Source organism: Sitophilus oryzae, unplaced genomic scaffold, assembly GCF_002938485.1.
Source record: "Sitophilus oryzae breed Bouriz unplaced genomic scaffold, Soryzae_2.0 scaffold_1181_pilon_pilon, whole genome shotgun sequence".
NCBI lineage: Eukaryota > Metazoa > Arthropoda > Insecta > Coleoptera > Curculionidae > Sitophilus > Sitophilus oryzae.
The window spans coordinates 1,794,339-1,817,844 of record NW_022145817.1 but is presented as its reverse complement, the minus strand read 5'-3'; the positions used below and the strand labels follow the sequence as shown (position 1 = coordinate 1,817,844).

The 23,506-nt window shown below is 32.2% G+C and overlaps 1 protein-coding gene across 1 annotated transcript; it reads left to right on the top strand.

Moving 5' to 3' along the window:
• The first annotated feature begins 663 nt into the window (after window positions 1–663).
• On the top strand, window positions 664–23,138 carry LOC115891467 (potassium/sodium hyperpolarization-activated cyclic nucleotide-gated channel 2-like). Its single transcript, XM_030911921.1, has 8 exons — window positions 664–846; window positions 899–1,234; window positions 8,632–8,791; window positions 9,390–9,615; window positions 11,450–11,669; window positions 13,266–13,479; window positions 18,201–18,412; window positions 22,664–23,138. The coding sequence occupies exons 1-8, from the start codon at window positions 701–703 to the stop codon at window positions 22,845–22,847; spliced, it is 1,698 nt and encodes a 565-aa protein (XP_030767781.1). The 5' UTR covers window positions 664–700; the 3' UTR covers window positions 22,848–23,138.
• Window positions 23,139–23,506: the final 368 nt, after the last annotated feature.

Genomic DNA, 23,506 nt, shown 5'->3' with positions numbered 1-23,506 from the left:
AAAAATATATATACAAGGCTAATACTCTTGACGCTTGTATATCTAAGAATAGGTATATTAACAAGGCTATTACTAAAATCTACGCTTCGTAATCTTTAAATGCAAATTTCGAACGCATCGTTTCGAATTTCGAACTAAACGAAGAATACCTTTATTTTTAAAAAGTCCTAGCTTTTTATACCATTTGTTTAAATTACTGTATCTACAAGGATAAAATAAGTACCACCAGTAGTACACTCTACCCTTATGGAAAGTATCCTTTTAAGGTCTGTTTCGGAATTTTACACTATCGCTTTTACACTATCGTTGTTTGCTTTGGCATTAAAATGTGCATTAGTGTACCAAATTTCAAGAAAACGGTTTTCCAATGTTCTTAAAAATAATCAAAATATATTATTTTTATTTACCCTTTCGAGGGCTGTAACTTCTTCTTGAAGCAGTTTAGGGGCACATGTTCATAGAAACTTTTCATTTTATTTTTATCTGTAGAATTACCCATCGAAGTTAGATATTATTATACTATTTTTTGACACACTGTATATTAACAAATTAATTATGAGGCAACCAAATATACTCTAATTGACGTTGAAAAAATTGAAAAGAACCGTTAAAAACTTGTTAAAACAATAAAAATGAAAATCATTTGAAAATGTCATCTTTGTGAAGCGAGAGTTGTCTTTGAGAAGAGAAGTTTAAAAATATGGTTTATTGCACACACGAGTGCGATTTAGCCATTGACGACAGTGGATTCTCCAAATTACCTCCTAATGCAAAGTGCAGAGTAAGATTTGTAAGGGCACTGAGAAAATTAGTTTTGCCGGATCCGAAAGCTGCAATTTCTAAGAGGTTTTTTGAGTGACATTTAACGAAAATTTTAAATTTCCACTTGATGTTATAGGAGTTATCGAAACCACTCGCAAATCTGCGCGGAGAGACGAAGGCACGCTCGCAGTAAATTCTTTTATATAATTCATCCGTACAGTAACATGGAAAAGTTGCGTCAATTTATCTTCATAATTATTGGTACTCATGGAACAATAACCACCCCACTTTGTATCGCGTTTCAGAAGCACTGGGACAAGAGCACTTTGAATTTTTACAGCAGCTATGTGGCTATTTCCAGACCGTTATTTTTCGCATTAGAATTTTTTTGGCTGGTAACGAACTTTTTTACCGGATATACCGAAAAAACACCGAAAAATGTCCAAGTTAATCAATGGAAAATAATTAAAAGGTAGATCAAACAGGTGCCCTATACTATAAAATATCATTATCGGTGCTACTTCTTTATGAATTTTATAGGTATTTCAGGATAACAATTGGGGGTTGGAACCTTTATTAGTACTTCTTCTTACAGTGCCATACTCTTTATAGAGCGTTGGCTACCTCTCGCATGTACTTGTGATGTGTGTCATCGGTGTTTCACAAGTACATGGGACCTACAGTTTATTGCCGAATCCGAACGGCACTATTTGAGAGGCTGTACAAGGCAAATATACTCAAGGTGGTTTGCCATTGCCTTCCTTGAGGTGGCGGCTCGTTGGTCGCTCTATTTAGATAAATAAATATTTTTACAAAAGATGTTATCGTGGAGACTATAATAAAAAGGAGAAAGAATTTATTGGGCAAGTCTACAGTAAGATTAGTCATGAGACATGACTAAAACATGACTACCCGTAGACACTCAGTGTTTCTGCCTTCCGGCTTCGTCAATACGGGAGGAATCAGCAACGATCGATGAACTAGCGATCCTGAAAAAAAGAAGGGAAGCAAACGAGGCACAAGGCGCCATTTGCAGCCTGGTTAGGCAGTAGCTTACAATTTGAAGCGTTACTACCGAAAAACCGCTGCTGATGCGTTCCAACACACCTCGCCGCTATCACCTTGGCCCAGAGAAAACAATAAACAAAAGACCAGGCTTCAAATGGCGCCTTGTGCCTCGTTTGCTTCCCTTCCTTTTTTCAGGATCGCTAGTTCATCGTTTTAGTCTTGTCTCATGACTAATCTTACTGTAGCCTTGCCCAATAAATTCTTTCTTCTTTTTAAATATTTTTATTTAAATAAATAAAGCGACCGTACTGGCTGGGGATCGAACCCAGTACCTTCCGCTCCGCAGATCTCGACACCTTTAGTACTACAACAGCCAAATAAAACACCAATTTGCCACAATACTCCCAAACAATTTACTTTTAACTTTTTAACACAGGACGCGCTTTTCGCCAACCATGGAAGCTTCATCATTAGATGATTAAAACTATCTTAGAAACGCTTATGTTGTTCGTGTTGAGATATTACTTGTCATTTTTGAAACAAACCAATAAAATTCCATAAAATCAACGATAGACGATGCAAGACGGATGTATACTGGGTCGCTGATATGTATGGGAACGGTCGATTATTAGTTAAAATATACATGGTACCGCAAAAAGTTAAATACAAAAGTTATAGGGTTTTTAAATTTCTATTAGTTATTATATAGTAAATTAAGTTGTGGCACATCAAAATTACTTTTTTTGAATGCAGCCCTCTGAATAATATTGCATATTTCAATTCTCCCTTCAATTTTATGCAATAATCGTAATACACATATATATTGTACCTAAATTCAACCATTTCCGAATTATTATGAAGTGTTGATTTTGAAATGTTAAACGGAAATTTTGTAACTTTCAGACTTGATTGAATCTCATTTTATACATCTATAAATGCTAACGTGAACACTAATGTCAAATATTATTAAGTATCACAGTTTCCGCAGAATGGCATCGTTAAATAAACCCGAACACGTCGAAATTAATTACATCGATTTGTTTAAGTGATATTTTCAAAAGTTAATAACTCGGAAACGGTTGGTTTGAGGTACATTTTGTGTATTTCGATTTTTGCTTAGAATTGAAGGATTGAAGGAAGAACTGAAATATGGCAACAATATACAGGGAGTTCCATTAAAAAAATGAAACTTTGAGGTGCCACGTCTTCATGAGGGACTTTGATTGCTAACATTTATTATTTACTAATAGATATTTAAAAACCCTTTATTATTTAAAAACTTTTATATTTAACTTTTTGCGGTACCTCGTATATTTTCGGTAATAATTGACCGTTACCATATACAGGGTGTCCCACAATTAGTGCGACAAACTGAAAGGGGTTGTAGAGGGCATCAAAACAGTTGCATTATTTAATTATTAAAATAATTAATCATTATTAAAATTTGTACAGCCTAAAAGTCAAATTTAGTGATTGTCACAGCCACTGTACCATAAAGAGAAGACATGTGGCTATCTATGTCAAAAATTAAATTGTCCCAATGTCATATAATAATGGCCGCAGCTGTCATGGAATTGAGCGATTAAAAAATTATCATAAATCATTTTTTTTTCAAATGGAAATCCACTTTTTTATTTCACTCGTGAAAAGGCTTTCGTTACTTTCGTTTTTAAAATTTGTTACTTTTTGGCATGTTCCTGTATTACATAAAATAAATCGCTTTTAAGTTATTTAAGATTTAGCTTTAAAGCGTATATTTTTCTTGATTTTAACCAGTAGCCTGTGACAGTGTATTATCGAGCATTATTTCCAAGCTAACTTTGGCGCAATTTTGTTTCGATCGTACGGTATATTATTAAAATATCAACTATTATTAGATATCACTAAAGAACGAAAATACGGAGATATATTTATATAAATACACTGTTACAATATAGGAAATTCAAATAATTCATTTTCTGACAGATGGAAATAAATTGTCTGACTGTTTGACAGTTAATGTCAAAGGAAGCTAGATAAATCAAGAAAAATATACGTTTTCAAACTAAATCTTAAATAACTTAAAAACGATTTATTTTAGGTAGGTATGTCTAGTTAAAATGTAACGAATTGGAAAACCTTTTCACTAGTGAAATAAAAGTGAGTTTCCATTTGAAAAAAAAAAAATTATGATTATAATTTTTTAATCGCCCAATTCGATGACAGTTACCACCATTATTATATGACATTTGAACAATTTAATTTTTGAAATAGATAGCCACAGGTCTTTTCTTTATGTGCCAGGGGCTGTGATAATCACTAAATTTGACTTTTAGGTTGTACAAATTTTTAAGGTAGTTTTTTTCGTCCAAAAATTTTAAATATTTTTTTCTTAAAAATGCTTCCAGGGAAATACCGAGACAAAATATCGCAATTTTGTAAGTCCTCCAAGATCCGAGGGTCCCTTCGCTGTCTCAGACCCGTGGCCTCCGTTATACTAAAGACTTCACTGCTCATCATCAGTAATGTGGTTAGAATGCAAGTTATGCTGTGCATTGGTTGTAATTTAAAATGTTTATTCAGTAAAAATAAATAATTAAACCGTTGAAAAATAACTTAAAAGCTAAAATAAATAAATTCAGTCTGAAAATATATAAAAAATAATAATTATTCGATATTTTAAACAAAGAAAATTACCCCTTGATTTAATTTCCTAAATAGAAAATGCCATTGACAATTACTGGAGCCTGATAATTGATAATTAAGTAAATATCTGCTTCCATTTATACTGTTTATAGTTGGCATAGATTTAGTAAGTACAGATATCACATTAGATATTTTAACCCGATCAAACAATCGGAGGTTGACTACGTACTGTAAAAACCAACTGAGATAGAGAAGGCGACGTTGCCACATCTCAAATTTGCGCCTATCTACTCAGTTTGATTTGCAGAAAAGGTGACTTTAAAACCTTTACCGGATATCAATAAATCTCAGTTTCTTAATTAAATTAATAGTTTATTTTTAAAGAAGCATGCATAATAATATGTTATTAACCAGAGGATATATGCGTTACAATTAAAGGACATGTTTACTGTTTAATGTGCTGAAACGTCTAGAACTATTGGCAACGGCGCTGCTAGTCTTCCAGAATGAAATGAGCCGTCCGTCCCACCACCCCTCGCGACGGCTAATGGTCCGTTATAGCGTACTACGTTTAGCTGGCGGTGTGTTTGAAGTCGGAATTAAGACGAAAGTGAACTTTTCAGTGTTTTTCGGTGGTTTTTGTTTTCGTTTAACCACAGAATATCTAGCTACGCAACAGAAGCCTCGTTACATGTATAAAATTGTAGGTAGCAAAAGGAGACAGGCTTTAAAAGTCTGTCTCCAAATCAGATATTTTGATGTGGTAGTTTCGCTACTACATAATAGAGGGCAATAAATTTAAAAGAAAACAGTTTTCTACGAACAAAATTTAAAAGAATTTTGTGCAGTGTTGCCATTGTGTAATTCATATCGTAATACTTCCTGATAAAGCCTACCTTCAAATTTGCTACATCATTTAAACATATTCAGAGCTGTTTTTTCAGTTTGCCATGTTAGTTGGAATTAAAACTTATGAGCTAAATTACAATCACTTCCTGACGTTTAATTGTATAATTGAATCCTGAATTTTCATTGTAATTCGGCGACAATATAATAAGTATTGTTCTACTATTATACCACTTCCTGACGTTCGATTGTGTTCATACCAAGTTCATATTGTATAATCGGGAAAAAACGGCGTTAGCGATAGCTATGAAATGAATATCACTGTCATTTTATATGGGAAATGTCATCGATCGTCCTTTTCCAGCCAACTGGACGCCGTTTTTTCAGAAGCATATCAAGTGATACCATAATATAGTACTATACTACGATACATGGCGTTCGATTGGCTTAAACTTGGTATACTATATCTTCAGTGACATTGTAATATCGTGGTATCATGGAGCATATAAAGTGGTACCTTCTATAGTACCATATTTGATGACATAGCAATATTAGGTACATGGCGGCAATAGGGCTTAAACTTGGTATACTACGGATCTTCGGTGACATTGCAATATTATGGTACCTTAAAGTATATCGAGTGGTGCCATAATATAGTACACTATTATGATATCATTTCCTGGAGTTCGATTGGGCCCAAATTTGGTATACTTGCGTTTCCTTATAAAGATTTGTTTAATTAATAATTTTAATTTATTTTACGAATTTTAATTTATTGTTCGATGTCGTGACAGCAACTTTTATGCCGAACTAATATATTATTAATTGTACCTGTTTCACTTTTTAAAATCTACCTAGGTCTATATAAATAACGTGGCAAACGGAAGAAAATTGTTATTATAGTATTTTTAGTCAGTTAACATTTTTTGTACTGCATTTTAATAAATTATTTCCATTATTATTAAACTTATATTTCATTACTAACGCTCCAGCATTAATAAATATCACTATCAATCGCCCTGTATATTATTAATTTTAAAGGTAATTAAAGGTATTTTCTTATTAACATTATAAGGTAGTGTATATTAAAATGTATATGTTTTGTAATAATATACTTAAACCTATTTTAATAGCCAAAGGAATAATTAATATAAGTGTATCTGACAAGAAAAGAAGAATAGAAAGAAACACATACTGCATTATACAAAATAAAAGAATGGGATGCCGATTCAAGTCTTTTTTGAATCTGGCAACTGTGCATATTCAGCCGAGCTATAAGGCCGTCGACGAGCCGTCGATCCAAAACCGAAAGTTCAAAATTTCTAATTATATTCTGATTATGATATTGTCGCGCCATCTAGTATTCTATTTGTGCAATTTTAGCTCTTTCATTTCGAGTATTTTTCTGTTGCGTAGCTAGATATTCTGTGGTTTAACGTACCTTTGAATCTGCGAATTCAGTATGGTACAACAGTGTCAAGTGTGTGGATAAATAAGCTCAAATTACCCGAATTTGTCTTTTCACAGGTGGGTATTGTTTTGACATTTTATATTTCCGTCGTAATTGTACATAGGCGTCCCGCAAGGAAGCCCCTCACAATCAAAATAATTTCTAATTATTTTTGTAATCAATCTATTAAAACAAGAACAACTATTACACAGTACTTCACAGGAAGCTATCGATTGCGAACTAACTAAATCGTTACTAATTACTAATTTTGAAGTTCTTTTTAAGATCAAAAAAGGTAAAACTAAAACCTAAACTATCATTTCAGATTAAATGGGAAGTTCTAAATAATGTTGCCTATTCTAAACAAGAAAAAATTATTTATAAGTTTTATAACATCTCTAATTAAATTTGGACGAAAAGAATATTTCTGTTTGCTGTAGGTAATTTTCTCAGAGAAAATACGAAAATAAAAATGACGATGATTTTAAGTCAAAAAAAGTCAAAAAGACAAGTTGTTCAAAAAAAGGACTGTCCTTTTCAAAAAAAGGACAGGTGGCAACCCTAGGTATTTCTGGAATGGAAATTTAACGGCAAATCTAGAACTTTAGTTTGAAAATATGTTCCGACCACCTATGTTTACAAAAATGTCTAAAATGTTCTTTACCATTGCTTCCATATTCTGAAAAAAAACTGAAAGAAAAGTCACCAACCACAAACCTAATATAGAACTGTTTCGGAAGCCTGAGTCACCCTGTAAATATTCAAAAGTAACTGAAAGTTTATATAGAAGTAACTGAAAGTTTAAATTGAAAATCGACATTAAAGCGATTTTCGAAAACCACCTACTAACGTTTCAACACAGGTATATGTGGGATATTAATTATATTATTATATTAGACCTTATAACAAAACTCATCTGACGAAAAAGTGTTGATGTAGTAATTAATATGGAGTAAAAATTTTACTAATTAATTTACTTTTACACTAATTATATTCGTTTCAAAAAACGATACGCCACTGACCATTAGAACAATCCAAATGTGCCTAGTTGCCGAGGTCGGAAATTTTAGACTTCTCTGTTTCTTCTGTCCTTGTTTGACACATTGGAATGTTTGATACACTACCAACGAGTATTTATGAATGAGATGTTCGGTCTATCTTTATAATGTCTTTGATAGTTGGCGTATACGTATGGTTTGCATACTCCACCTACAAACTGCTTTATAACTACTGAACACATATTGGTCTTGTTTGCCAGTTGAATAAAAAATTAATTATTAAGATTCGGAGGTCCCCTAAAAGACGGGACCCGGGGCGGGCCGCTCCTTCCGCCCCCCCTTAGTCCGTCACTGTTTCGAGGTAAAAGGCAAATGTTATAAAAGATTCTTGTTAGATTTTACGGTAAGTCACACTTTATAGTGTGTACACTGTATAGTGTGTCCCGTTTTCGCAGTTCTTGCTGGATCGTTATTGTTGCTATTTTTTTCGTGAATTTGACGATTTCGTAATGGAAATTGTGGTAGTATGCTAAAAAAGACATAAAAATCAAAAACCGTTGCACGTCATCGAGCGTAGATACGTTTTAGGCAGCATTGTTGCCAGTATGTAATAGAGAGGGAAATATTTTTGAAAAATGTACAACATCTAAGATCCATTAAAAATTCTAAAATAAACTTTAAATTGTTAACAATTTGTCGAAATGGGGGTCGAAATATACTACCCCTAAAAATATTTGCATTTATTTAAGACTCACCCTGTATATTATACATCTTGCATCGTCCGTTGTTGATTGTATGCTGAGTATACTACAACCAGAGTTGTTCTTCCCTGCTACAACCTCGAATGGGCCAAATCAGTCCAACTTTTACCAGCGTATAAGTTGAACCGTTTCGTCCAATGTGTAGGGTCTGCTATTCTCTTTTTAATTTCCGTTTTTATAGGTACTTAAAAACTTATTTTATTATCGATCTCCTTTATACGATATGGATTCCATCGATCTTGGGAATACTACCAGAGTGGTTTCAATATTTGAAGTTGGCTATCTTACTAAGATTATTTACTGTAGGCAAATGTTATAAAAGATTCTTGTTAGATTTTGGGGTAAGTCACACTTTATAGTGTGTACACTGTATAGTGTGTCCCGTTTTTGCAGTTCTTGCTGGATCGTTATTGTTGCTACTTTTTCGCTGGACGATTTCGTAGAGGAAATTGTCGTAGCATATGTTTATCACAGAGCTGCAAGCTCATAAGTCTTTTTTTTATTTAAATCATTTTAATAGCTTCAGTCATTTGATTTAAAGTCATTTTTCGAAAACTGACTTAAGACTTAAAATTTAAGTCTTTTTGAAAATGATTTGTGATTTAAATCTTTATCCAAATTAGAAAAAGATTTAAGTGTTTTTAGAAAAGACTTATTAAAAAGATTTAACTCTCAACTTAACGCTATTTAAGTCATGAAAACGACATAAATAACGTTATATTGATTTAAGTCTTTACAAAAATGACTTGACTTGAAATAAAATGACTTAAGTCAAAGACCTAAGACTAAAATCATTTGACCTTTATGTTGAATTTGACTTAAGACTTAAATTATTTTGATTTTATAAACGGAAAACGTGAAAATGGGACAAACTGTACAGCGTATTTTATTTATAATGAACTACTGCACTGTAATAATTCGCATTTACTGCATTTGTAGTTATCGGCTCATCTAAATCAGATAATATGGCTGATACTGGTCAGTCTGTCGATGCTGCATTTATTGACCTGTTTTTTCTTTATGTTTCCCTTTTTCTATTACGACAAACTGGGAATAATTAGGGAAAACACGTGGATTTACAAAGGAAACTTGGCTTTCAAAGCGAATTTAACGCTAACTTACTTTTCCTGCTTTGTTTTGGTCAACGTCCACATGTGGGGTTTGGGTAAGAAACCATTATATTTGTTTACGTAGCACAATACTCACACACATTTGGTTTTTCGAGTCAAATTATTGTGGTTACATTTATGGCCATGGCACTCTGAATTAAAATTTAAAATGACATATGCTATGTGCTATGTCATTTTTCTATCAAATGAAGTAAAACAATACCTAGGGTGTCATTTAAAAATCAACAGTTGTTTTTATTTCTAGTCAGTTTTTATTCTTAGTCAGATACTAACACATACATACCAAATTTCGTTTTTTCTTTTTTTTCTCGAAGGGGTGAGCTACTTTTGAGACGCACCCTGTTTAGTTTTACTTGAGACGCTTTGACTCAACAATGTTTTGTGTAGAGGGGACTTCTTCTTCTTATAGTACCATCTTCTAATGAAGGTTGGCAACAATCGCGGCAAAACACTGTCTGTTCTGTGCAGCTCGAAACAGTTCGTGTGAGTTCAGTCCAGTCCAGTCTTGTAAGTTTCTCAACCAATTGCGAGTTGAGTACTTGCGTCTCCCAAGTCCTCTTCTGCCTTCTTTCTACCTTTCCTTCTATAATCAACTTCAGAAGCTTTGCTCTGCTATTGTGTATGACATGGCCCACGTATGCTGTATTTCGTTTTTTTATATTTGCAAGTAATTCTCTTTCCTTGTTAAGCCTCCCAAGAACCTCTTCATTGCGTACATGATCTGTCCAGGGTATTTTCTAGAGTCTTCTGTAGATCCACATTTCAAAAGCTTCCAACCGTCTCATGGTGTTCATTTTAATCGTCCATGTCTCACAGCCGTATAAGAGGATTGAGTATACATATCAATGGATAAAACGCAGACGTATGTTGATGTTGAGTGATCGGTTACATAATAGGTTTCTCATTTTGTTAAACATTGATCTAGTCTGTTCTATACGCGATGTAACTTCTAACTCGGGGTCAAGGTCCGATGTTAGCCAGGATCCCAGGTATTTGAACTTATTTACCGTATCTATGCATTGTCCGTATACTCGTATGTTGGGTGGTGGAATATTTCTCCTACTAACGATCATTATCTTAGTTTTTGCCGTGATTATTTTAAGGTCCAATGGATCTCCTTTCCGAACTATGTCGTCTAGAAGTTCTTGAGGAGCCTCAGGTTGTCAGCGATAATGTCGTCTGCATACCTAAGGTTGTTAATTGGGACGCCATTTATTTTTATGCCAATCTCTTTATCTTGTAGGGCCTTATCGAATATATATCCCGAGTATATATTAAACAGTAAAGGAGACAGTACACATCCCTGACGAACTCCACGTTGTACTGGTATTTCGTCTGTTTCGTCTTGCCCTAACCTTATGTATGCTGTCTGATTCCAATATAGTGTTTTAAGAATTGGACATCGTTCTTGTCTAGACCTTTTTCTTGCAAGATGTTAAACAGCACTGTGTGTTCTATTTTATCAAAGGCCTTTACGTAGTCGATGAAACAAAAAATGTATACGTCTTTTTGTTGGTCTCTACATTTCTGTAAGAGAACAGACAGGCCAAACATAGCTTCCCTGGTCCCCATTCCTTCTCGAAAGCCAAATTGGCCATCATCTAAATCAATTTCGCAACTTTTTGTTCCCGAATCAATTTCGCAACGAAGTGTTCGCAACTTTTTGCGGTGGTATTTTTTGGGATAGGGACAAAAATTGACTTCAACAGTTTAGTTAGCATAGGGATGTTTTCTTCATTTATCAATTTGAGCATCTTGAGAGGGGGCTTAATAGAACAAATACTTGTAGCCAAACCCATCACATGAATTAATCTGTGTACGCCTCTGTATGAAATATTTAAAAAATAATCTATAAAACATGCATTTTAGGAGAACACTTCGTACGCCCGGAAAATCCTTTGGACATGTTTATTTTAACGGTGATCATGATAATAGGAAGACTTTGGAGTCTTTTTGTGATGGCCAACCTGTTGCAAATACAAACGACCAGTTCCCTGTCGGAAAGCAAGTACGAAGAATATTTAACTCAACTGAAGACATTTATAGATCAAAAGAATATTTCGTCGGAGTTTAAAAGTAGATTATTGATGTAAGTTTCAAAACGTTTTATTCATCAAAATATTTAGAAAACTGAATAATAGTTCCTTACCTCGTCTGGTACTAGGGTTTCCAGGAACTGTCTTTAAGGAACCGCGATTTGCCGGTTTTCTCGGTACTTTGTTCGTTAATCAGTACGCAAGGCATGAGTTTAAATGTAAAATCGATAAAAAATTGATTTTTTTCAAACATTTTGTCACAAAAGTATTAATTTTTGCGACATGATATAAAGAAGTAATTTTAACGCCTAGGCATAAAAGTAAAGCACTTTTACGCCTAAGCTTAAAGCTTCATTCAGAACCTCGCAATTGGTGGTTTCAATTAGCGTAGAAGTTTATTCACCTAATTTTAATGTAAATTTTCATTCAGAACCTTGCAATTAGTGGGATAAATTGGTGGTTTCAATTAGCGTAGAAGTTTGTTCATTTCATTTCAATGTAAGCATTCAGAACGTCAAAATTAGTGGTAGACCTTTTCAATTAGTAGAAAAAGTTAAGCTTCATTCAGAACCTCCCAATTAGTGGAGTAAATTAGTGGTTGCAATATTACACTATATACTTTTTAGTTTACGATCATTCACAATGTCTAGAAAACACAATTAAAATTAATAAAATATCTTAAAGTAAACGCCACGAATGTTTGGGAGTGATTCATCGCTTGATGAAGTTAGAATCGACACGCGCGCTATCATTTTTACATTAAAAACGTAAATTTTTACCGCAGACGTAGGTTTTTAAAGGCCCGGTCTAATCATCTGCCTGCGCTTCTCCTACTTATTCTAAAATGTTAGTGTGATTGACAAAGACGATACTATATCGCGTTTCTTTGATTGATTCGTTTTTGTGCGTCAGTTCATTGGTGTGCTTGCAGTGCGACCAAAGGGGCATTCCATTTTATATTTATAATCAAATATATGTTTTGACAAGACTTTGACAATTAAAACAACAAATTACAACAGATTATGTATTGATTATTATATGACCTGAAACACCACGGCACTGGAATTAAGTTTTATGTGACCTTGAACAGATTAGTTCACATGGTAGCGACCGATGAATCACTCCCAAACATTCGTTTCGTTTACTATATCAACAGCTTGCGGCAGTCTGTTGTTGTTGTATCCATAGAGAAAGTATAATATTTAGCTTATAAAACAATAAACTTTTGATTTCTAATCAAAATTTTCTTGACGGGTGATAATCAAAGGCCAAAATGACATTTCTCGCAAATTTTGAAGTATAATTAGTGGAAAAGTCAAAAGTTTGTTAACTTTTTTCACTAATTGAAAATTACTACCACTAATTATGACGTTCTGAATGTTTACATTAAAATTAGGTGAACAAACTTCTACGGTTAATTGAAACTACTAATTATTTATTCCACTGATTTCGAGGTTCTGAATAAAGCTTTATCAAACTTTTAACTTTTCCACTAATTATACTTCAAAATTTGCGAGAAATGTCATTTTAGTCTTTGATTATCTTCCTACGAAGTAAAGGATTAAGATCAGAATGGTTAAAAATAAAGCCTAAATTATCTTTTGAGATTAAGCGGTTAACTTAAAAAATAACTTGATAATTATTTTCAGATATTACCAATACAAATACCAGTATCATTATTTTAATGAGAAAGCAATATTCTTTTCGTTATCTCAATACCTACGTCAAGAATTGCAAATGTTTCTGGCTCGAGGCTTGATATCGAAAGTGTATATTTTTCGATATTTGCCAAAAGCTACCGTGGCTGCCATTATAGCTAAAAGCAAGAAAATGGTCTACACTACTAATAATATTATTTCTACGGTAAGTAATAAGTAACGCAAGTAAACAGTTTAAAATGTAATTTTTAATATGAAAATATTTCATATATAGGGTGAGTCTTAAATAAGTGCAAATATTTTTACGGTAAAAATTATGGGGATGAGCCACTTTTGGGACGGACCCGGTATAATAAAGACAGTACCGAGTTAAATAAATGTAGTTTTCATTTTATCCACTTCCTATCACCTTCCTTGCTTTAATGGAACAGATTTATGTTTTCTCTAATTTACATAAGATATCACTTAACCAGAAAAAAAATTACAACAATCATATTTTTTTTCCTCTCCCTGTCGCCGATACTATTATATCTGTGGAATAGATCCTGTTTTGATTAATATTAGGGGTTGTAAATGTTTGACTAAAATTAATAACTTATTATTAATTTCAAAAATTACGTAATTTCGATTATAAAATTTCTTCTATAACGTGTTTTTCTGACCGTTTTTGAAATATTTTCAATTTTGTGAAATTGCAGTCATAATTTTAAGGCTTCATTTCTCCAAGGGTATCATAGCTTTTAATACTAAATATTTACTGAAGTTTATTTATTGATCAGTTATTAGGTTGCAATAATAAAAATAATACTACCTCATACAGAGTGTCTAAAAAATTATTTTAAATTATTTCTAGCTATAAACGGCAATAACTTGTTTAATTTCAATAGGACGCCCTGTATATTTTAGGAGAATCAGATGCACAATTTAATTGTCTATCAAATTGTATTACGCCACTTTTTACCTATCCCTTCAAGTTTTCGTATAAAATGCATTTTCTTATAATTTAGACCTCATTTATCAATATACCCATGGAATATTGACATTTTAGATTGTTTTTAAAGCAACAAAGGTACAAAATGTACAGGCTAGTAATATTATCGTTTTTAGCAAAATGATAATATTACTAGCCCATTTGTATGCAAAAAGAAAACTATTTAAATCTTTATAAAAGAGTATATCATTAATTAAATATACCACCATTATTTCCGCCCAAATACTAATTAATTACATACTTGATTATGTTCGTTAATAAATTATTCTAAATAAATGTGGATTTGAATCAGAAATCAATATAATAATAAATTATGAAAATGAATGTCTCTATTGTTATAAATAAGTATTTGTCAAAAAATGAAATATCATTTTTAAGGTGTTACTTTTTACCACAATGTTTAATACACATACAAAATTCAGTTTTTTAGTATTTGGAGTAATTATTATTAATCAACGCAAACAGTCAATTAATGTAGTTTGAATACTGGAATAATATTAATTGGTCCTCTTTAACAAATATTTAAACAGTTTCTTTTTAATTTTTAATGAAATAAACAAACTATATCGACAATATTAGTATCTGTACTCTTTAAAAATTTCGTACATCTTTAAAAATAATCTAAAATGTCAGTATTCCATGGGTATATTGATAAATGAGTTTTAAATTACAAGAAAATGCATTTTCTACGGAAACTTGAAGAGATAGGTAAAAAATTGTATAATACAATTTGATAGACAATTAAATTGTGCATCTGATTCTCATAAAATATACAGGGTATTTCATTTAAATTAAACAAGTTATTGCCGTTTAAAGATATTAATTATTTAAAATAAAATTTTGGACACTCTGTATAAGGTAGTATAATTTTTATTATTGCAGCACAATAACTGATCGATAAATAAACTTCAGTGAATATTTAGTATTAAAAACTTTAATAGCCTTGGAGAAAAAAAGCCTTAAAATTTTGATTGCAACTTCACAAAATTGAAAATATTTCAAAAACGGTAAGGTTTAAGTGTAATAAACCTTTATCAAACTTACCTTTATTTTAATCATAGAAACTATAAATGTAATAATATACAGGGTGTTCCATTTAAAAAAATACAACTTTGATATTTTTTATTTATTTGGGATACTCTGTATCTTGTAAAAATATTTTTAAATTGTAGCTCTAATAGTCCTTCAACGAACCCAAAACTTACAATTTGTAAAAATCTAATCGTTTAGCTACAATACTCCGTGTCGTATGTGGTGAACAACCCTGTATAGGTAAAACATTAAATTTACAAGAAAGACAATCCAGAAAAGATCCAGTAGTTCTAAAAATTTTAGCAAAAAATCTTTTTTTTTTGAAAATTTTCGAAGTAAAATTTTTCGGTTATTTTAGATTTAATTGAAAAAAATATTTGCACTTATTTAAGACTCACCCTGTATATTCTTCTTCTTCTTAAGGTGCCGACTTCTTGCGAAGGTTGGCGACCATCATGACTAATTTTATTTTGTTGACTGCTGCCCTGAACAGGTTGTTTGATGTACAGTTGAACCATTCTCTGAGATTTCGAAGCCACGACATCCGTCTTCTTCCTATGCTTCTCTTCCCTATTATTTTACCCTGGATAATTAGTTGTAGAAGCTTGTATCTTGTACCTCTCATTACTTGGCCCATATATTGGAGTTTTCTGATTTTCACCTCTTGGGACAATTCTAGATCTTTTGAGACTCTTCGTAAGACTTCTTCATTGGTAATTCTGTCAACGTATGATATCCGGAGTACCCTTTGTAATGCCACATCTCGAAGGCATCTATCTTTTTAAGCATTTGTTTTGTTAGAGTGGCAGCTTCTATACCATAGAGCATTATTGTAAATATGTAGCATCTTAGCATTCGTATTTTAAGGTGGTTACTTAAAGTTTTGCAACAAAAGAATTGCTTCATTTTAATAAAGGTGTTACGTGCTATTTCAATTCTCGTCACCCTGTATAAGCGATACTAATTAAACTTTTCGTTACGTAATCGAGGGCGCGATTTTTAAATTCATTGTTGCCAACCATGGACATATTCGGCGCCGGGCTGATTAACTGGAATAGAAATTTCCCGCTGGGGATTCAGGTGGTGGTTCCGCTAAAAAAAAATGTCAAGTTGCTACATTTGTTTTTATTTCCTGATATTGTCAATTGTCATTCGTTTTTACACTTTAGTTTTGTATTACGAGTTTTTGATTTAAATAAATTGTGTTGTGATACTTTAAGCTTAAAACTCTTTACTGGCAGATTTTGCAGTCGAACATTGTTCTTTTTAGAACCTCTTTTAGTGCGAAGTGTACAAGATAGCTTAATAGCCGTTGCAAAAACTCGTCGCAACCTTATTAGAATTTTTTTGAACGGGAAAGCGGTAGTAATGTCCCTTTATGTACCTTAAGTATTGTTAAGGAGGCGAGTTTTGTTAATGTAATTAATAACTGTTTATACCGGGTGCGTCTTAAAGTGGCTCACCCCCTATAACTTTTTTATTTATTCAGATAAAAAACGAGGTTTGGTATGTTAGTATATGACATAAATTAGGGTTGATTGACGTATTCAGTTCTTTTCGGCCACTTCTTGTTTCACCGGAAACGACTATAACTTTTGATTTTTAAATGGTATCCTCGGTATTTTTTGACTTTATTTGATAGAAAATGACACATCTAAAAACACTAATTTTTAATCAAAGAGCTTTAGAAAAATAGATTTGATTGTCTAATGTTCTCCATATCTCGTCCTGGCGAGTTAAAAGATGCCCAAATCGTATTTTTAATCATATCTCATTTTTTCAAATTGGACAAGGGTGGTTCATTAGCATATTTGGAAAGAGCATTTTTTTGCGAATAATTTGATACTACACACTAGGTATTCCGAGTCAATTTGTCGTTATGAATCGTATGTTGCAATTTAAAATAAACCATATTCAAAAATGTCAAAAGTTGACATATTATATGTCATTCTATTTAGAGTGTCATTTTCTGTCGAATAAAGTAACAAAATACCGAGGGGTGGGCCACTTTTGAGACACACCCAGTTTATAATTAATTCATTTTTGTTTCCTAAAATACTTTGTTTAAAAGAAAATATGTAAAAGCGGGCAACGCTGTGCCGGTCAAGCTTAATCACGGGACTAAAAGTTTATTTGGTATGATCTATACGTTTTTTGCGGCATAAACGAAAGTTTGATATTTTGATTCTGAGTATATGGTTTTAATTTCAACTTGGTATCTCCACGTGTTCTCGTGATAAAGGGTCTTGATAGACAGCCGGAGATACTGACAGACCAGACGGATGGACGGACGGACGGATAAAGGTGGGTTCATACAGCCAAATAAAATAAAATAAGAATAAAATAAAATAAGAAATAAGGAATTCTTATTTGTGTGCGTTCATACAGGCAAATAAAATAAAATAAGAAATATATATTTGCTCATGCGCAGTACGATGAGGCTGGATAAAAGTTAACTTTTACGATTGTTTATAGTAATTTTACTATTTATAGTATAATTATTTATTCGTTGCCTACTATATTATACATTTTACTTATGTGAAATTATAAAATAAATTAAATCCAAACTGAAAATATTTGTAGGTTAGAATTAAGCGTGCGCAAAGCCGTTTTCACATAAAATAAAACAAGAAGTTAAAAGATAAAGACTTTTTATTTTATTTGTTATTTTATTTGGCTGTATGAACGCATGTACGGTATCCCATATAACCAACTTTCTTATTTTATTTTATTTTATTCTTATTTTATTTTATTTGGCTGTATGAACCCACCATAACAGAGTGATCCAATAAGGGTTCCGTATTTTCCTGGAACGAATTTCCACCCTATTTACGGAACCCTAAAAGAAAACGTTTTTTTGTTACATTCAATTTTTTTTATATTACGAAGTATTTTTCTTTAAGGCGAGAGAACCAATCGAATCTGTTTACTTTATAAACAGTGGCATTGTTGCCGTTTTGAACGCTAATGAAGTAGAAATAACTCATTTGACAGACGGCGAAGAAGTAGGGCTTAGCGCTGTTACCAACACTACCAAGCACAAGGTAACCTACGCTTATACTTATATCGCTGTTGAAACGACCGAATTATACGTTATTTCTGTAAAGGATTTTAGGTATGTTGACTCTGTGGAATACATATTATTTACATAGGTGCACACAGGACAAAATGCTATGTTTAGCTTGACAAAAATCCAGATTAAATATTTTTCGTATATTTATCCACACATTGTTTTTCTTATTACATTTGTAGGGCTAAATTGAAATATTATAAGTTTTTGCATTCAACTAGAGTAGTCAAAGCGTTACCGAGAATTGATGCAGTTCGCACCTTTCGTGGAGCGCAAAAGAGTGTCATTTACACCCAGCACAGCCATTTGAATTTTTTTCTACTGTCAATAATATACGAAAAAAAACTTGTAATAAACTTCAAAATTCATAATTTAGAAAATCTGGCTTCTTAAAACTAAAACAATCCTTTCTTGATATTACAGGACTGGTATAGAAATTAGTACGACTACCTGCAAATAAAGGGCTATTTCAAAAAAAGGGCAGATTTGGGAAAGCTGATTTTTTATACCTATATCAACATACATTAGCGATTTTAATTTTATTAAATTAAAAGCTGAACTCCGTGGAACTCATAACTATAACCCATTATGAAAACAAAATTATAAAAAAATAAACCCAAAATAGTGTGTTCAAAATATATTTTATCCACATTCAAAGCAGTTCAAATTTATTATATTGATGTTACTTAATTGTACTACACATAGACTTAAAATAAAATATAGACTGAGCATCTCATTCATAAATAGCTGGAACATGCGGTCAGACAATGTCTTGTTATTGTTGTGTTATTGTTTTAGGTTATAACGAGTGCGACACGAGCGATAGATAGGTTGTCTCTGTCGTAACGGTCGTTCCCTGACGACTCTGCCGAGAAACACAACACTGTCTTTCGTTTCTCAAGTACACGTGAACTCTCCGTATCATAGCCGGGTATTTTTTTTTATTTTAATGAAGCTATAATTAAATTAAAAATATATCATATTTAAACTTTTTTATATTTTATTAAGATTTAGGACAAGTTTTTTAAATAAAAGTTTAGAAAAAGTCCAAAAAGGATAAAAATAATAAAATACACGTTATAGAAGAAATTTTATAATCGAAATTACGTAATTTTTGAAATTAATAATAAATTATTAATTTTAGTCAAACATTTATAACCCCTAATATTAATCAAAACAGGATCTATTCCACAGATATAATAGAATCGGCGACAGGGAGAGAAAAAAAATATGATTGTTGTAATTTTTTTTCTGGTTAAGTGATGTCTTATGTAAATTAGAGAAAACATAAATCTGTTCCATTAAAGCAAGGAAGGTGATAGGAAGTGGATAAAATGAAAACTACATTTATTTAACTCGGTACTGTCTTTATTATACCGGGTGCGTCCCAAAAGTGGCTCATCCCCCATAATTTTTTTATATTTTCAAATAAAAAAACAAGATTTAGTATGTTAGTATATGACATAAATTAGGATTGATTGACGCATTCAATTGTTTTTGATCACTTCCTGTTTCACCGGAAATGACTATAACTTTTAATTTTTAAACGGCACCCTTGGTATATTTCTACTTTATTCGATAGAAAATGACACTCTGAATAGAATGACATATCATATGTCAACTTTTGACATTTTTGCGTATGGTTTAATTGTAATTGTAACACGAGGTTCATAACGACAATTTGACTCGAAATACCAAGTGTTTGGTATCAATATATTCATAAAAAATGCTTTTTCCAAATATGCTAATGAGTCACCCTTGTTCAATTTGAAAAAATTGACATATGATTAAAAATACGATTTGTAAATCTTTTAACCGGCGTAGACAAGACACGAAACCTATTAGACGATCAAAACCTATTTTTCCAAGGCTCCTTGATTAAAATTTAGTGTTTTTAACAACACCATGGCAACTGGATTGAAATTTAAAATAGGATTTGTTTTTTAAGCGACAATGTCAAAAGTTGACATATGATATGTCATTCTATTCAGAGTGTCATTTTTTATCGAATAAAGTAGCAATATAGCGAGGGTGCCTTTAAAAATCAAAAGATGTAATCATTTCTGGTGAAACAGGAAGAGACCAAAACAATTGAATACGTCAATAAATCCTACTTTATGTCATATACCACCTACTAACAAACAAATCTGTTTTTTATCTGAAAAAATAAAAAAGTTATAGGGTGAGCTTTTGAGACGACCCGGTATATTAAAAAATATTGTTTCATAATGTAATATCATTTTAAAATTCTTGTATGTTATTTTAGATTCTGAAGATAATTTTAGAATAAACCGGAATATATTTTTAATAAAAACATTATTAATTATTAACAGGGTTATAATTATGATTTTGTTACAATGTAAGTAAGTAAATAATGTAATGTAAGAGAAAAAATTCAGATTTTACATTTTACTAAAATATTATCTAAATAAGCGCCTTTCTACAACAACGCCACTGACTCCCAATGGGTAAATTGAGAGTTGCCTACCGGTCAAAAGTCGTTTCAAGACTTAAATGGATTATTTAAGTCAAATTTCTTGCAAATTTGGCACTGGCGAACCATATTTTATAGTTCTTGAACAGAAAAAGTCAATAAAATAAACACTTAAGCACTACAAGCTAAGAAAATGCGTTAATACAGCCGGGGAGATAGCGGCAACAAAGCTTTACCGCACACGTGCGACACGTACTACAAGGTAATAAATGAATGAATAGGCTCCCTCGCCTCTAATCGGTGTTGTCATATTGTAAAGAACTTATCCTTTTTAAACAGTATCCGACTTATAATTTAGTAGTATAAGGACTATTTAATACATCTCTGGAATATTAAAACCTACTTTATTAAACTGTAGTATTAATATCTCAATATATGTGTATAACAAGAAAAAAAATATTGATAATATTAAAGACGTGACAACATAGGCTGGATGAGGAAGGCTCGGTCGACTGTACCCAGAAGTAAACATGTGTACAAAAAATATTGTCTGTCCGCGTTGAGATGTAAATAGTGTAGTCTATATTTTATTTTAAGTCTATGGTACTACATATCTGTAGCTGTATTGTCCATAATGATAAAATTAATTTAATTTTCAAATGGCTGTGCTGGGTATAAATAACACTCTTTTGCGTTCCATCATTGGTTGTACAAGGCTAACGCTCTTCCTAGAAAGAGAGACTCCATCAACTTTCGGTAGCGCTTGCACCGTTATGGTTGCTCGGAAAAAATTATAACACATAAAATTAGGTCCACAGATTTTATAACGACAGTGAGTAGATAAACATACGAAAAAAATATTTGCAATTTCGATTTTTGTCAAACTAAATAGAGCATATTGCCGTGTGTGAGGTGGTCCAAATTGTATTCGGAAAATATTACCACCAATTTATACCGGGTGCGCTTCAAAAGTAGCACACCCCTACAACTTTTTTATTTTTTCAGATAAAAAACGACATTAGGTACAGTACGTCTGTCCGTTCTGTGGCTACGGGGTATCCGTGAGAGGGGAAACGATATTCTCTCGATGTTTTTCGTAAAAAATTAGACGACGCGTCCCATCAATAAAAATTCGACAAATTTGCAAGTAGCCAATAAAATGAGTGGGCGGAGCGATTTGCGGTGACGCACTCGTCAAATCGACGTATAAAATATATTGCTGTTTATTTAAATGTTTTTTGTCCGCATTCCTTTCATAGACACAGATCCACCAGACGAACTGTATATTAGTATATAATATTATAATTTTAATTATTATATAATTATTAGTATAAAATACGACATAAATTATGATTGATTGACGAATATAATTGTGTTTAGTCACTTCCTGTTTCACCGGAAATGACTACAACCTTTAATTTTTAAATGGCACCCTCGGTATATTTCTATTTTATTCGATAGAAAATGACACTCTGAATAGAATGATATTTCATATGTTAATATTTTACATTTTTGCATATGGTTTATTTGAAATTGTAAGATGCGGTTCATAACGTAAAAAATTGCTTTTTCCGTATACGCTATTGAGTCACCCTCGTTCTATTTGAAAAAATTCAGATATTATTAAAAATAAGATTTAGGCATCTTTTAAGCGGCCAGGATAAGACCCGAAAAACATTGGACGATCAAAACTATTTTTCCAAGGCTCCCTGATTAAAAATTAGTACTCTAGATTGAAACCGAGGGGGCCATTTAAAAATCAAAAGTTGTAGTCATTTCTAACATACCAAATCTCGTCTTTTATCTGCAAAAATAAAAAAAGTTAATAATAATAAAAGGTATAATAATTCATAATTTATTAGGAATTTGATGCCTGCAAAACCGGAAATTATGAAGTATTTGAGCAATCGGGTTCAGGAGAAATATAGTACTTTTGCTAAAATCGAAATAATAGCTACGACTCAGGCGCTTGATTTGCTTTCCGAATTAAGAAGTGGCAAAGTATTGGAACGACCCACAGTTAGGACACGTTACTTTGACAATTAATTTGATCTATTGATTATTAACAGATCACTTTATTTCAATTTATTGCCTTTTAAAACCCCTCTATTGAGCTCTGGTCTAGACATAACGAATTACCTTACATCTTTCCTTTTTAGTCAAAATGTATCAAGTACCCAAAACAATGAGTGTAGACTAAATTAATAGTCTAGTCAAATTGAAGGGGACAATAAGCGCCAATTTCTTCATTTTAGGGTTTTACCAACAGTTTTACAATAAATAAAACGTCTAACTATACAGGGTGAGTTTCCTACGATGTTCTCTATGGGTATTTCGGGCACTACTGGAGATAGAGAGTCGGTTAAATGTGGAAAGAATTGCAGTTTTGTGGGGTCATAAATATGCGCCTTTCTACTCTATGCGGCTTACTAGATATTTCGAAAAAAAAACAAATTTCGGCTATTTTGAAAGTTGTTCCTAATCGCAAAATAAAAACACTAAATCACCACAATACACCAAAACACTTTTACTTTTACACTGGACGCGCGTTTCGCTAACCATGTTAGCATCATCAGCAGATGATTATAAACTATTATTACTAAACTAAATCTTTCTAACTTTTCTAACAAAATCGTTCTTTAAAAAATGTTCACAGGTCAACGTATCCTCAAAAATGTATGGCCAAGAAAAGTCGAACCAATAAT